This window comes from Acomys minous, assembly GCF_964271855.1.
Source record: "Acomys minous genome assembly, chromosome: 13".
NCBI lineage: Eukaryota > Metazoa > Chordata > Mammalia > Rodentia > Muridae > Acomys > Acomys minous.
Window position 1 is genome coordinate 95133681 of NC_140495.1, and position 16194 is coordinate 95149874.

Consider the following 16194-nt stretch of genomic DNA (forward strand, 5'->3'; position numbering starts at 1 on the left):
CTTGGCTGGGTTTCTCCCCCCCCCCCCCCCCCGCAGCCCGGACTTGGTACAGCCCGGCAGTTGGTGCGGTCTGCAGCTGCTGCCCCGGGGCGCGCTTTTCAAATCGTCTCCGACTTGCGTGGAAATGGAGGGGCAGCTGCTGAGGGGCTTCCCCGTGCAGCAGGTGAGCGAGGCTGGGGACTGGCGAGCGGCAGCCTGGACAGAGACCCGGAGCTGGGCGTGTTCTGTAGCGTTGCATGCCAATAGGCTGCACTCTAGGAGCCGACTGTGGCCCGGGGCTGCAGAAGGACGCCCGGGGCCCTTCCCACCTGTCGCTCTTAAAGCTTGCAAAGGAGGTAAAGAGCCGGGAGCCTCTAATGCAAGGCGCCGTTCACTGTGGTGTAGGCGAGCATCAGACTGTGGAGGACAGCGGGGTGGACGCTCAAAGGACATATTCGTAGCTTTATAGAAAGGTATAAGTTTAAACGTTGATTCTTGTACAAATACTAGGAAAAAGGACAGTGAGCTGCGAACAAATCCAGTGTTTGCTTTCTTTTTTTCTTAAGCCCCGTAAATTGTGTTCAAAACCGTTTGCACTTAGTGTAGTTGAGAATATTTCTTGGTAGTATCAGTCAAGTGTTAAAAGTATACTTACTCCCTGTTCATTATTTTAGCATTTTAAGGAAAAGAAAACTGTCTTGCCTTTTTACCTACATCTTCACTTCCATCTTAATTTTCACCTTCTTTTACCGGTTTCTGAGGTATTGTAATTTGAACCACATGCAATTGCCAGATTTGCGGGTCAAGACGAAGACTGCAGTTTCTTGGAATTTCTTTAGTAGATCCAGCATTGTTAGAAAGCTCTCTGAAATTCTCTGAAAAGTTGAGCCAGGCTTCGAGTTAATTGTGCAAGTCGTACTAGTATTATCAGGCGCTACTTTCCACTAACATTCACAAAACGTTCAAATCTCTTAGAAATTGTTTCTGCCTATTTTAGTATGACTTCTGGCTGCCCTGTTTGCGTTTTCAAAGGATAACCTTGAACTCTTGAAGCTCCTCTTGCCTCCACCTTCCTCCTGTGGAGATTATAGGAGTCCCCCACTACGCCTGACTTAGGCAGAGGTTGAGATCTCACCCACTGCCTTATGCAAGATAGGCAAGCCATCTGTCAGCTGAGCTATAGCTCACTGCTGTCTGTGTTGATTGTTAGCACAGTCTTGATTTTCTAGTGAAGTGAAGATCTGTTGAGTTTCTTTCTTTTTTCTTTTTCTTTTTCTTTTTCTTTTTTTGGTTTTTCAAGACAGGATCTCTCTCTGTGTATCCCTGGCTGTCCTGGACTCACTTTGTAGACTAGGCTGGCCTTGAACTCACAGCGATCCGCCTGCCTCTGCCTCCTGAGTGCTGGGATTAAAAGAGTGTACCGCTGCGCCCGGCGCCTGTTGAGTTTCTTGTAGGGATCATGTGAGTGCTGGTGTGGCCATCCCAAGTTCAAATGTGCTTATCAGTGTCTGCTGCAGTGACATTTAAGAATGGTGCAGAAAAGAGGATGGCAAAGCTTAGCTGTATGGAAGGAAAATAAATATATATGTAGACACACATATATATACACTACATATATGATATGCATAATACTCATATATATAGCAAATATATTAAGGCTGGCTTATGTAAATATGGTAAGATAGTAACTTCTAAGCATTATAATATCAAAATAATTCAAATGTAGAACCGGTTTTTGTTAGTGTCTTGAAGACAAATAACAAACTAGTGATACGTTTCGATGCCACAGGAATACTGAGCAGGGGAACTTTATTCTTGACTAACACTGAGTTTTTATTTGGTGTGTGTTTTTCCTCCATAAATGAGATCTGTGATCTAATAGGATGAGACCAGAGGTTTAGACTCATATGAGCTCTACTTCAGCCTAGGAAGTGTGGTTCCTCACACCCGGCATATTGGTTTTGGTGTAAGATTCGGGTCAAATCTCACAGTGCTGTGCAACTTTGAGTAACCCATGTGCGAAGAATTCAGCTGCAGAGCGGCTGAGACGCCTGCCTTAGAAAGTTGAGGGTTTGACAGGCACTCTGAGAGCATGGTGGCCGCAGAAGGACAACCTTGAGAGATGACTGTTTTTAAAAACAAATTTTTTATTAATTCATTCATTTTACATCTCAATAGTTATCCCATCCTTTGTATCCTCCCATTCCTCCCTCCCTCCCATTTCCCCCTACTCCCCTCCCCTATGACTGTGACTGAGGGGGCCTCCTCCCCCTGTACATGCTCATAGGGTATCAGAGATGACTATTTTTATTGTATCCCTTTGTCCTACTCCTCCGAGCAGCGAGCCGCTCTTCCTTGTCACCGTTAGGCTTCTGCAGAAAGCGTAAGTGGAAGCAAAGTTTGAGAAGAAGCATTTTCATTCTTGTGTTTTCAGAACGTGGAGTAGACTAACTACACTCCAGTTTCCTGTGTTGGTTAGTGCTAAAAAAAAAATTTTTTTTCCTGTACATAAACAATTCTTCAGTGCATGGGATGTTGTTTAAGAAACAGAGATTCAGGCTGGTGAGACAGGTCCAGGGGTAAACATGCTTGCTGTACGTGGTGGGGACCTGAGCTTGATTTCTGAGACCTGAGATGGAGAGAGAGAGAGAGAGAGAGAGAGAGAGAGAGAGAGAGAGAGAGAGAGAGAGAGAGAGAAAGTACTGACTCCCAAAAGTTGCTGTCTGACCACCACATGAATACCATGGCATGTCAAGTATCTATACACACACCTTATACACACAGATACACACTGTACTTGTGTACACACACCTTGCACACATACACAGGGCACACATATGTACTAACAATGATAATAATATATTTTAAAAAGCAAATAGACTATATATAAACAGCTTTTCATTATCTTTGCCTTTCCTGTGGTCTCTTCACCGACTTGTCGTAGTTACAGTTGTTAGGTGGGTAGTGATTTCAGTTAGAATTATGCGTGGTTTCTGTCTCGTTTTATCAAGCCCCCTCATCCCTGCTTTCAATCTTAAAAGTCATTTCTTAGGATTGCCATTAAGGCCGTCCCTTGGTGCTGTTCCAGTTATTAATACCTCCCAGACGTCTCTTTTCCATAATCTGGATCATCTCCCTTGTAATGTTCACTTTTCTGGGGCATTAGAGATCAAGTTCAAGATCCTTCTAGAGAGGCATTGCACTGCTGAGCTGCACCCCAGCTCCAGTTTCTGCATAGGAGTGTGTGTACAGCTATGCTTGTCTGTGCACACGCATATGGAAGCCAGAGGTCAACTTTGGTGTCTTCCTTTATTGCTTTCCACTTTTTTTTTTTTTTTGAGACAAGGTCTTTCCTGGCTGGCTTGGAACTCAGTATGTAGAGGAGGGTGACATTGAAATCACAATGATCTGCCTGCCTCTGCCATGCTTCTGCTGAGATTAAAGGTGTGTGTCACCATGTCTCTCTCTCTCTCTCTCTCTCTCTCTCTGTGTGTGTGTGTGTGTGTGTGTGCATGTGTGGGGTCCCCTGGAGCAGCAGGCATAGGTGGCTGTGATCTGCATGTTGTAGGTTCTGGGAATCGAACTCATATCCTCTGGAAGAACAGCAAACACTCCTGTTGAGCCGTCTCTCCCAGCCCCTGCCTTCTACTTTCAAAGAGTCTATCTATTCTGTTTTTAGCTTTGCTCGCGCATTTCATCTTAGCTGTTAACTTGAACTACTTGCCGTATCAGGACGGTGACATGGGTTTCTGTTTGACCTGAGTATACGCAGGCGCCCTTACTCAGAAAATAGAACCCTGACAAAGAGGGTGACTGACCCATTCATCTCGGGGACTCGCTTTCTAACACTCTCCAGCAGGATACATGCACAGCAGCTTTCCTCATTGGCTACAGTCATCCTTAACTCTGCTTGGCTGTGCTCTGAGCTGAGGCAGAAACACTGATGATTTTAGGCTGAGCAGTGGTGGCGCACGCCTTAAGCAGGCAGAGGCAGGTGGATCTCTGTGAGTTCAAGGCCAGCCTGGTCTACAAAGAGACTCTAGGACAGCCAGGGCTACACAGAGAAACCCTGTCTCAGACAAAACAAAGCAAAACAAGAAACAGTAACGATTTTAGTTCTTCAGCCCTCTTGGAGGCCAGTCGCCATCCCTGTGTGCTCCGTGGGTTTCCCCTCCATCGCTGCGTGCTCCATGGGCTTCCCCTCCATCGTTGCGTGCTCCGTGGGCTTCCTCTCCATCGCTGCGTGCTCCGTGGGCTTCCCCCTCTATTCACGATCTTTATTCCCAGCGGATGGCCCCAGACAGCAATTTCTCCCCAGCAGTACCATGGACACCTACTAAGTAAAGACTAGTCCTGCTGTATACACTGTTCCTTTGCCAGGGCTGCTTCGTGCTGGTGTGAGAGGTTTCCTTCTCCGTCCATCTCCATATAGAGTGGATGCGTACTAACGTCGAGCTGTTGCAGTAGCGGACACCGTTAGCTGAGTGTGCTCTAAGGTGATGCGTACATGCACTTAGCAGTCAGTTCAGCTGCATCAGCCCTCTCCCACTTGCTTGACTGGCCTCGGCAAAGGAGGCAGGGGCCTAGTCCGAAGCACACAGCCACCGGCGTGGGTAAAAGCCCACATGGTATTTCCTATTTTGCTGGCCACAATCTTTTAAGTGTCTCAACTCTGCCATTGTGGTTGGAAAGTAGCCATAGTTAGTGTGATTCAGGTACAACAACCTTATTTATATATTGAAAAAAACAAAAAACAAAAAAACGGGCACCAACCAGGCCAGTTTGCTATCTCCTTCCACAAAGGATGAAATTTTAGTAACTGCAACAAATCCCTCATTTCCTTAGTGAACATTAACTTAATCTTAATTAGCTTAAGCTTTGTTTGTTTTGTTTTTCAGACCTTGGAGTTCTTGTCCTTACTGTTTCCCAAGCCTCTAATTTCCCTGAGTGTTTTTCAACTCGTGATGGGAGAAGGCACTCACAGACAGGATGGAAGTTCTAAGGCTCACGCTAACGTGTTGAGTGGCTGTGGCCCCCTGCTGGTTCCTTCGGGTGGTTGCAGCCTTAAGATCGCTGACTTTCACTGTCCCACACGCGCAGTCCAGCTGAGCCATTAAAACAGTAGCCCAGCGACTCACAACCGCCCTAGCGCTGCCACCCTTTAATACAGTTCCTCTTGTTGTGACAACCCCCTCAACCATAAATTTATTTTGTTGCTGCTTCCTAACTCTAATTTTGCTACTCTTATAAATGTGAATTTCTGACAGGCAGGCTGTCTGATATATGAACCCTAAAGGGTGGTGACCCACAGGTTGAGAAACACTGCACTCGCCCTTGTGTGAGAAAACACCTGGGCCCTAATCGAATGGGACGGATACTTTAATAAGATCTTTTCTCTGTGGCGCAGCTGATTCTCAGATGTAGCCAGTTTCCCGAACCCCTGTGCTGGTTCGATCAACTGTCTCATCGCTGGGTCTAAAAGGCAAAGCTGAATTCTGAGGCACCAGATGGCACTTATTTATATTTGTGCTGTGGGGGTAAAGCGGCTCCACCGGCTTCAAGTCGCTCCCAGCATGCACTTGCCAGCGCTAAGTCAGCCTGCCACCCGTTTCTTACTGTAGGCACATGGGTCACATAGATAGATGGTTCTTCTAATTAATCGCTGGTGACGTGAGGAGGAGAAAAGACTTTGGGGCTGACGTGTCATACATAGATGAAGCAAGAGTCGGAAGAAATGTAGCCATGCACAAAGAAAGGAGACCAGCAAGGGAGTTTATACGGCCAAAAGCCAGGACTAAACCACAAAGAAATTTCTTGATGATTCCTAAATAAACACGTCCAGAACCGGGTCTCTCTTTGTCCCGGCAGCCGAGGCTGCTGGCGATTCCCAGGCGTGGAGCTCCCAGCCTTGGCTCGCTGTGCCGGCTAGCCCAGCCCTCTGCTTCTGTGCCCTGGTTCCTGTATTCAGCCGTCTGCTGTCTGAGAAAGGTTTCCCATGGTGAATTCACTGCCCATCAGTCATACATATCCGAGTCTCCCAGAGCACTCCCAAGCATGTGTGTAGTATGTTTGCTTACAGTTAGTATTGTATGCTTAAGTTTTTATTTATTTATTTATATGTGTGTGTCGGGGTGGGGGCGGGGGTGGGGGTATATGCACATGCGTTGAACAAAGAGGGTGTTGGTTTCCCTGGAGCTGAGGTTACAGGCGATTTTGATCTGCCCGATGTGTGTGCTGGGGACGCTCCATGGTACAAGCAGCAAGCATTCTTGATTGCTGAGCCGTCATCTCTCCAGGTACTTACTGTCTGTTTCCAATGGCTGCCTTAACAAATGTATCAAATATATGACCAATAAATTCCCCCCAGTTCCGGAAGTGAGAAGTCCGCGTATGACGGTACCTTCGCCCTCTGCACGTTCTCCCGGAACATTGCTTCCTTGCCTCTTTCAGGCCCTAGCTGTTGCCATCCACCTGCTGGGTTCCAGCTTAGTGTCCACCTGACCTCTTCATTTGGCATCATAGGGCCTCCTTTCTGTGTGTCCTCATATGACGAGCCCTGTGTGTGTGTGTGTGTCCGTCCTCTTGTAGCCCCTCCCCCATGTGTGGGTATCCTTATGTGGCCTCGCTGAATGTATGCCTGTGTCTTTACGTGGCCTCTGTGTGTCTGTGGCTTTTTGTGACCTTCTTTCTGAGTCTGTGTGTCTTCATGTGGCCGTCTATGTGTCTGTGTCTTGTCAAGGCCTTATTGAGATCTGAGACCCATTCTAATCCAACGTGACCCCATTTCATTAATAACACGTGCAAAATTCTGTATCCATATAAGGGCACATTTTAGAGTTCTGGGTGGACATGAATTTTGAGAACTCTATTAAGCTAATGGAGTTTCTGGTAGCAACATGTTTTTCTCATCTTTGTTTCTCTTGGTTTGAGCCAGTATGTTGGAAAGAATTCCTAATAATGAAAGAAATTTAGGAGTTTTGCAAATAGCTTTTTGAAATAGCCTTCTTTGTTTCATTCCGTGAACTTGGTTTCCTTCTCAGAATGGTATGAAAACAAACTGTGTCTAGCACATTTCCCATCGCCTGTCCCAAACACAGTTCTAGACTATTGCTGCCTCTTACAAAATGATTTTCTATTTTAGGACTGCAGCATCCGAGAGAAAATAGACCTAGAAATCCGAATACGAGAAGGAATATGGAAGCTGCTCTCCCTGACTACAAAAAAAGGCCAGGTTTTACATGCCGTGAAGAACCTCATGGTATGCAGCGCTCGGATAGAGGCGTACACGGCGGAGCTTCGCAAGTTAGAAGCGCAGGCTGGGAAGCAAACCGGAAGACGGTTAGTGCTGTTTAATTGACCTTACTTTAGTGTGCTTCAGCATCTGAACAGGAGACACAGTGTCATTTAAGGGTAAGTAAAATATGTCAGGTCACCAGACCTTTGGAAGGCCAGCATGGAAGGGCCAGCCAACGCGATAGCTGTGTGGACAGCAAAGTGAACTCACGGAACAGCAGCTTCTGTTGAGCTGTCTAACGTGGCGCTCTGTTTCCCTCTAACGTGGGTGAGGAGCAAAGGATGAACAGTGTTTTAAGAAGGAGGAGCTGAGACCAAGAGTGGAATCCATAGAAAAGTGGCTTTAAGAAATTAATCTCCGGTGCCAGAGACGTGGCTCAGTGGCTGCTCTTGCCGAGGACCCAGGTTCGGCTTGTAGCAGTTACGTGGCTGCTCACAACCACCAATAACAGGAGTACTGGGCGCCCTTATGCCCTCTCCTGTCTTCCTGTGGGCTCCTGGCAGGCACTTGGCGCACATACATAGCCGCACACAAAACACCCATACAAGTAAAATTAAAATATCTTTTTTTTTTTAAGTAGTTGCTTAGAAACAAATGAACTCAATTGTTTATAGATGTGCTGTTTACACTAAGGCTAACCGCAGCTTAGAGAGGTTGCCTTGAGTGGGCCACAGAGCATAAACATGAAGGAAAGGAAGGTTAAACTAGACAAGCACAGCCCTTCCTACAGTGTTCTCAGAAGTGGTGGCAACTAGTTCCAGTCAGGGCTCGCTGCTTAGTCTCTGGCCCTGTGGGCCGCGTCACTCCACATTGCCCTCGTGGAGTTGATATGGCATTTGCGTGTCATACTGTATCCCATTTCACAGACAACGACAATGCCTTTACCTGGACCTTGGGTGAACTCAATTTAGAGGCTAGACTTCAGTGTCTCCCTGGTTGTTTGTAGTTCTGGTACAAGTGGAAAGTCTCTCTGTGTGCTTTCTTGGTCATCAGGTGGGACACTGTGTCCCTCCACTAAACTCCTTAAAAGTGACGTACAGACATGTCAGAGAATGAAACAGAAGTAGGTCGTGACACAACCGACATCTATATGGACTGTGGCCAGTTTGTCAGTGGCCTTACCTTAGTGTAGATGCTGGAACCTTTGTGCCTTAGTCCTTGTGTTGCATTACGTGGGGGTGATAAGGTAACACCTCTTTGTAGATTTTATATGTATATGTATATGTATATGTATATGTATATGTATATGTATACGTATATGTGTGTACACCCAATGGAATGCTTTAGTGCTCAACAAATCTATTCTTTGTATCGCATGCCCCAGGATTACCAATAAAATGCATCTCAGTATCATCAGCCTGGAAGACAGGTGGAGGCTGATGTTCCTAAGCCAGGTCAGGAGAGGATGGTATTTATGCCAAGGTTAGATGCTGACAAGATAGTTTTGAAGACAAAGCTTATGCATCTATGAGGAGCTTTTGATAGCAAGGGATCATTTAAATGGCAGAGTTTGAGAAACCTTGCTTTAAGAGAGTGTGAGATCAGACAGTCACTACTGCGTCACTTCTCTAGTTCTGGGACCCACACTTGCACCTATTCACTGTTCCTTAAGCAATTGTAATTGTAACAGATTGTGAGTTCAGCATTTTGTTAACTTGGCGTCTTAGCACTTCTGGAGACTTATAAAGATAGCAAGAAAGCCTGATCTGTATTAGATTTATATAGCAAAGATGGGGGGGGGCGCGGAATCTGGGACTCTGTGCTGAAAATGAGCACAAATTTCTGGATTTTTTTTTTAATTTTCTCTCACAAATGAAAATGTCTTCTTTTCTTTGCATATACTTATTTATATTTTTATCATTCATATGAAAGCATTGTAACCCTTTACTGATATTTCTCTGGGATTTAAAATGACCCGTGACTCCTGTGCGTGACCCATCTGTTTTTGTATCTGCAGATACAGCTTGAGGCCACTGACCAAATATAATGGGAGTTACAGTTCTTGCTTTCTTGTATTTTTGGTTGTGAGCCGTTAACGACTGAGCTGTCTCCCCAGCCCCAGCTCTTGCTTTCTTATTGGATAAAAGTCATTGCAAGGCTAGTGAGGGTCCTCCCATAGCTCCTTTAATTCCTTGAGGAAAATGACACAGATTCTGCCATTTGATTAGGGTCACCAAGCAGCTGCCACTTGTGTGAGCTTAGTAAACACTGTGCTCGGATGTCCCTGTTTGAAGAACACGGTGTGACAGTATGTCATCGCAGGGCAACATAAGAATCTGCAGCAAACAGGCTGCCCTTGGAGAGCCAGCAGTCTGTCCCTTAGTGTGTTTAGTCTTTGAGAGAGACAAAGTTGCTCTAGTATATATTTACATATATGTAATATATGTATGTATTACCATCGGTTAAAGTGCCATTTTAATGATAAGGACCCCAGTCTAACTCTTGTAAAATTTTGCAATAAAATGCCCTCCCAAATAATTATAGACTGTTACTCTAGGTCAGTGGCTCTCAACCTTCCTAACGCTGTGACCCTTTAATACAGCTCCTCATGTTGCAGGGACCCCCAACCACAAAATTATTTTTGTTGTTACTTCACAACTGTAATTTTGCCACTGTTACAAACTATGATGTAAACATCTTTGTTTTCTGGTGGTTTTGGGGGGCGGGGGTGGCGACCCAAAGGTTGAGAACCACTGCCATAGGGTTTCTTTCTTTTCTTTCTTTCTTTCTTTCTTTTAAAAAATTTTTTTTTCCAGAATCAAATCAGTGTGCAGTGTTGTGGCTGAGGAACAGCTGGTGTGAACTGGGTCTTGTGGACTGAAGGAAACAGTCTCACTGGGGAGGGGAAGGAGGGGGAAGAGGAGGGGAGGGGAGGGACAGAGGAGGAGGGGGAGGAGGAGAGCAGGGAGGGGGCGGGAGGCACGAAACTGCTTCCTAAAAAGCAAATAGCAAACTCAAGCCCAAAGAGGACAGTGAAGAGATGCGCTTGGTGACGACCTATGTAGGGTTTCTTAGCAGAAGGCCTAGACAGCTAGGGAAGGCGTGGGATGGACCGCAGGGGCATCGGGCTGCCTGTCTTCACTAAAGATCTGGGAAGCAGCGCTTTTAGACAGCCTGCCCAGGGCACATAGGGCGCAGAGAGCTAGGCCAGGGGCCCCGAGGACTCACAGGCTCTGTACCTCCCCGTTTCCACCTGAGGCCACCCTTGCTTCTTTCTACCTCTCAGAGCTGTCTAGTGATTACAACACCCAATGTGTATCTTTTTAAATAGTCTCTCTTACCGTTTTATTTTAAAAGAGGTCACGATAAACTAGTGTTTGGGGAGATTGTATAGGAGTAGAGGGTTATTTACGAGCAACAGAATACTAAATCCTCTGGAGCTATAGCTACAGGCTGTTGTGAGCCCCTCCCTCCCCCCAGTGGTGGGTGCTGGGAACCGGACCCCAGTTCTCTGTAAGAACAGCACTCTCCACTGAGACATCTCCCCAGCCCCTGAAAGGATGTGATTAGAGAAAGGAGGAAATGCAAACCAGTGGCTGTATTTCTCTCGGGCTGACTACCTGGTCTTCACTTAAAGTGTTCTGTGTCATAAGCCACCTCTAGGCTATCCCAGTCAAAGGCTTTTAAAACCGGGGCTGCAGGACACCTGCGCTGTGTGCATCTGCTGAACTTCTTGGAGTAGTGCTGGGTTCATGCCATGCCTGGAAGAGTTGAAAGCAGAAAGTAGTCACTCTGCAGGTCCAGGAGGAGGAGGTGGCAGAGGCGGAGGCAGCGGCAGCGGCGGCGGCGGCGGTGGCCATGGTGGCCACTTGCCCTGGTCCGCTCCTAAGTTACAGTGAAAATTAAGCTTCCCTGTATCAGCAGTTAGCTATGTTGCTTCCCCTTGTAGCTTCCTTTCGTGTTCTGAGGTTCTCACTGCCGCCTGCTGCCCTCAGTGTTTCAGTTCGCCTACTTCTGCCTTTTTAAAAACGACTTCTCTGTCCTCAACTTTCATAAACATCCCAGGCTGTTAATCTCCTGCCACGTGTGCAAGCGAGTATGCGTTGTTCCGTTGAGCCGTTTGCCAATGAGTTGCAGACAGGACATGCACACCCGAGCAGTTCGGCATGTGTCCATCTTTAAGAACATCCTTCTGCATAGTCAAAATACGACTACACGCAAAATGTCAATAATTGCATAATTTTCTGTATCTCTATCTCTATCTAATTGCCCAGAGATCTCTCTTAGCAGTGTGTCTGGTTAGATCCCTTTGGTTTCTTTTAATTAACCTTTCCTGAAATTCACTTGTCCTTGATGCTTTGAAGAGTCTAGACGTTTAAAACCTTAAATATGCTACCTTCTGCACTGGCCCCGCAGTTCCCTTGCATCGTCCTGTAGCCTTCTCTGTCTCTCCCATCTTTTACGGTAGCTGGAAGTCGACCGTAGGGTCTTAAGGGATTGAGCCTGTGGCCTTGGACATGCCAAGAAGGTGTCTACCACTAAGCCCCATATCAGCTCCTGTGTTTGCTCTTGATTTTGAGGTAGAGTCTCACCAAGATGCCCAGGTGGACCTTGAACTGGTGACCCTGCCCATGCCTTCCCAGTCCTGGATTATAGGCTCGAGCTAACTCAGCCACTTTCCACTGGATCTGGGTTCAGCCTCTTGCCACCTTTTTCCTCTCTTTGCCTTCTTCTATAAGTGGAGTCTGGGTGCCGGGACTGGGTGTGTATGATACTCTCCAGCAAGCTTTCGCCTCAGTGGCTTTTCTGTCCGTTTCTAGTCCTCTCCTAAATCAGTTATTGCAGAGAAGTTTGCAACCACTGATTATTTAGTTCTCTCCCTTCAGTCCCCAAACCTTCTAGATTCGTCTGTTGTCAATAACTGCCCGGGTCCCATTTTGGCTGTGCATGCTCTCGTGGGTGTGGCCCCCTTAGTAGAGCTTGGTTGGCCCACATGGCTATATCCTTAAAGAAAATGGACTCTTCCCACCTTCCCCTCCCCCGAAGCCCCCTTTGCCGGTAGCTCCTCAGCCAGGGGTAGGTCTCATGAGCCGCCCCTCCGCCTCCATGCTGAACCATTGACTGGCTTGACCTTGTGCAGGTGACCACGCTGCTGTGAGATCAGGAGTGCAGGGTCCTGTCATGCCCAGAAGACACAGTTTGGCTCTGGTCCTCCCCGACCTCTGGCTCTCAGCGGTCTTTCCTCCCTCCATTTCTGGGTGGTCCCCGAGATGTGAGAGACGGGGGTTGTGATATAAACCCCTGTGGATGAGCACCACGCAGAGGCTTAATTCTATGTATGCACCTGACTGGTGGTTTTCTTACATCCGCCACCACTGTCCACTGCAAAGAGGACACTTCTTTCATAAGGTTTGAGAGCTGCGCTGACTCATGGGTAGAGAGATAACCTTGCCTGATAGGGCATTTTGATGCTATGTCCATTTAGCAAAATAGTAGTAGCGGGGTTCACAGCTGGTCCCCAAGATCTCCTGAACAATGGGTTCATGAGCAGACTTACAGCACCGGGCATGCCCCGCCTCTTGTAGAGCAGGCATTAAATCCGGCAGAAAGTAGTTGGCCACCCCACAACACCCATGCCACTGCAGCACCCATGGGTGTATCTTCCTGCTCAAGACATTATTATTATAGCTCATAAGGTTCACAGCTGGCTTAAGACCATTGATAAACATCTGTGTTTTTTTTTTGTTGTTGTTGTTGTTTTTGTTTTTGTATTCTATTTTCAGGAACTTTTCATTTTAGGAAAGGAACTGTTAGTTTTATCTGGTCACCTTTTTGCTTATTTAAAGCTCTTGCCACTTACACAGACGTTGGCCCCTAGCCCGTCTTCTGTGACCGTCCCTTGTGATCTCTTAGCGCTCAATCATTTTTATCCTTTCCTCTTCCTCTTCTTGCCAGCTGCACCCCGAATTTGCTTTTTAGTGTTGCTTTCAGGACTGGTTTGCTCCTCCTGGTTCCGTTCGTCATCCTTTCTTCTCACCGTGCCACTGCCCATGGTTGATTCTTCAGTCCAAAGTTTTATGCTTTAGGCTCTCGCAGTCGCATTTACATCCCTGGTCTCACGTGCATGTTTTAATCGCATATAACTTGCTCTGGAGTGTTGTGTACAAGCTGTGTTATTTTCTTGGTTTTGAAAGTGTGGTTGCTTGGGTATTTTTATCAGCTGATTCTCTCCCTTGGAGTGGCTTTGTGTGGATATGAGGATCTCTCTTTGGAGTCTGCTATTGTGTTCATAATGATGTAGTGGTGTTTTCCTGGACCAAGACCCTGGTGGTGTACCTGGGACGCCTCTAGGAGGCCTTCCTTGGTTTCTTACTCAATAGGGTTTTGTTTTTAGAGTAGTGAACCATACCTTTAGTAATGATGATTCTTCTGGGACATTGGCTGGCTGGTTTTCTGGTTGTGGGATATGACGTCATTTCTCAGGGTTCTTAAGGTTAACTGCGTTCTTTTTATTTGCATGCCAAACTTCTCCCACGGCATGCCTCTCTCCTCCACAGTATTAACAGTGGTTGAACCTAAGTATTTTTTCAGCCCCCAGGATCTAGTGCTGTGGCATTCTCCGTGCTTTATACACATTCTCTACCCATCCAGGCTAGCGTAACGTTAGTTAATGGTGACCTAACTCTGTGGGGTGAGGTCTCCAGGAGCTGGCTTCCATGTTTTCCAAAGAGAGCGGGATTTTTGGCAGCCTCCGTTTTCTGGTTGTGCTGCTGGGGGAAGCCACACGAGGCCTTGCTTTTCAGCTCTAGTGGGCTGTGCAGAGAGCCTTAGACAACGGTTTTACAGGAACCGCGGGTTAGACGCTGACCACGTTAGCAAATGTGTCTTCTCCCTAAACCTGGAGCTAAAACATCAGTACTCGGAGCTCAGTGCTGGTGTCCCTGTGACATCTTAAAGAATTCCACAGGCGCATTAGAGCTGTCACTTCATTCGGCAGCTGGGAGAGCTTAACTAGATGCGTCCCTTCTCTCTCTCTCTCTCTCTCTCTCTCTCTCTCTCTCTCTCTCTGGATGCTGCCAGGCGAACAGCAACTCACTAAGGGAATTAGTAGTTGCTGGGTGAAGGCCACAGGCTGAGTCCAGCTCTGCCTCATGCGCCAGCCTTTCCAGGGGTGCAGGCTTCCCGCCCTGCCCTTCTCAGCAGCAGCCCCAGGCGCCCCTGGCCACTTGGAGGCACGGTGTGGGCGCTCGGCACACAGCACCCTCCTCCACGTTCACACGGCTTGCACGCACATTTCAGCGCTGTCCTCCGTCAGTCCCCACTCCCCCCACCCCGCCCCAGTCAATCCAGCTCCTCTCCACTCTTAAAAAAAAAAAAAAATCTGAAATGCTTTATTTGGCATTGTAAAAAATAATGCTAATTAGAGTCATTTATAGGCTTTAATTATGTGTGTCATTCAACATAATTGTGAGTTTTTAATAGTGCTGAAATAACTTTGCAAGTTGGATGTGACTGCCAGTCCTCACACCCCAGCCTCCTACTTTATTGCTTACGTACTATAAGTTAAAAGAAGAAAGAGCGTAGATGGGAAGTCAAAATTCTGTACTCGTAGTAGTTCCATAATGAAGCATGTATTTAAAGACGCTGCTGAATTTGTTTCTTAAATTTTAGATGGCTTGGTGTCTATGGAAGCGCGCTGACTATGTCACACGTGGAGTATAATCCTGTACATCATGAAGCTATTACTATATCATAGTTGTATTGTAGACTTTAAATTCCATACTCTAATTTTCTGAGTGTTTTAGTTTTCACTTATTTGCATAAAAGGTGGAGGGTTTTATAATCTGCTTTCAAACTACAGAACACCCATTTAGAATCCTCTTATTATTTCATTAAGGAAATGTAAAATATTGTTGCCATTATGCTATTTATTGTTACAATACACTAATTTTGGCAAAGAAATGCTGTTTAAAATCCCCATATGGAACAATATAAAACAGGCCAATCTGTGTTTACTCAGAGCATTTTCATACAGATTTTTGAGCAACAGAGTGGCAGGTTGGCGCCCTCTGTTGCTCATTTTCTGTACCTACAGGAAATTTTATTAGTTTCTGTTAAATTTGTCTTTTAGGAGTTGGGAAGTTTACTAAGTGGTAGAGTGACAGGCTCTGGGTTTGGTCCTCAGCTCTGAAAAAAAAAAAAGTTAGCACCTACGGGTCTTACACGATAATGTTATAAACTGGGTTTGTTAGGATAAGTGCACTGTCACATGACTTTGCTCTGCACTCAGGCTGAGTCCGCGATTCCGGCATTCAGACTTGACATTTACACTGCAGGTTTTCAAGCAAGCGTATCTTAATATAAGGACTGCATTTGGCAGTTTTTATTGTTAAATTTGGATGAGTTGGGAAGACGTCCCGCTTCTGCACCCAGAATAACATTTTTGAGAGTATTTGAATTGGAAATAACTAAAGTTTCTGAAATTTGAGGTTTGATTTTTTTCCCCCTCATTTTTAAAAAAACAAACTTAATTCTGCAAAATTGTATGGTCAATTGGATTTATATTATAGTTTGAGACTAGTCTTACGTAATAGCTTTGCAGGAATCTGTTCCTTTTTGTATTATGTGGGCCCTAGAGATCAAAGTCAGGTCCCCAGGTCCTATAGCAAGTACCTTTCCCCACTGAGCCATCTCCCTTTCCCTCTCTTTGCTCGTGAGACAAGGCCTCCATAGGTAGCACAGGCTGTCCTTAAATGTCTGATTGTCCGGCTTGAATGATATCTCACTTTGCTTGGAGTGATATGAAATCCTAATTAAGTGGCCAGAGAGTTTTCTTACATCTCAGAATTCCCTTGGAAATGGTTCTCTCTCCCTGTCCCCATTCGATTCTCTCATATTAATGTACTGTGTTTGTGCTTTGGAACTTACAAGCAGTGAGCTGTTATGCCAACCGCACATAAATATATACTATGAGGTGATTT

The 16194-nt window shown here is 46.2% G+C and overlaps 1 protein-coding gene across 5 annotated transcripts in view; it reads left to right on the forward strand.

The window, feature by feature from the left end:
• The window catches only part of RTKN2 (rhotekin 2), a 153164-nt gene that overhangs the window by 40357 nt on the left and 96613 nt on the right, over positions 1–16194 (forward strand). For 4 of the 5 annotated variants that reach the window (XM_084753341.1, XM_084753339.1, XM_084753342.1 and 1 more), the window contains exon 2: positions 7121–7317. In XM_084753341.1, coding sequence (XP_084609467.1) covers positions 7235–7317 — 83 coding nt within the window. In that variant the 5' untranslated portion in view covers positions 7121–7234. Of the gene's footprint in view, positions 1–8; positions 164–7120; positions 7318–16194 lie in introns of those variants that run through there. The other variant, XM_084753340.1, reaches the window with a different exon arrangement.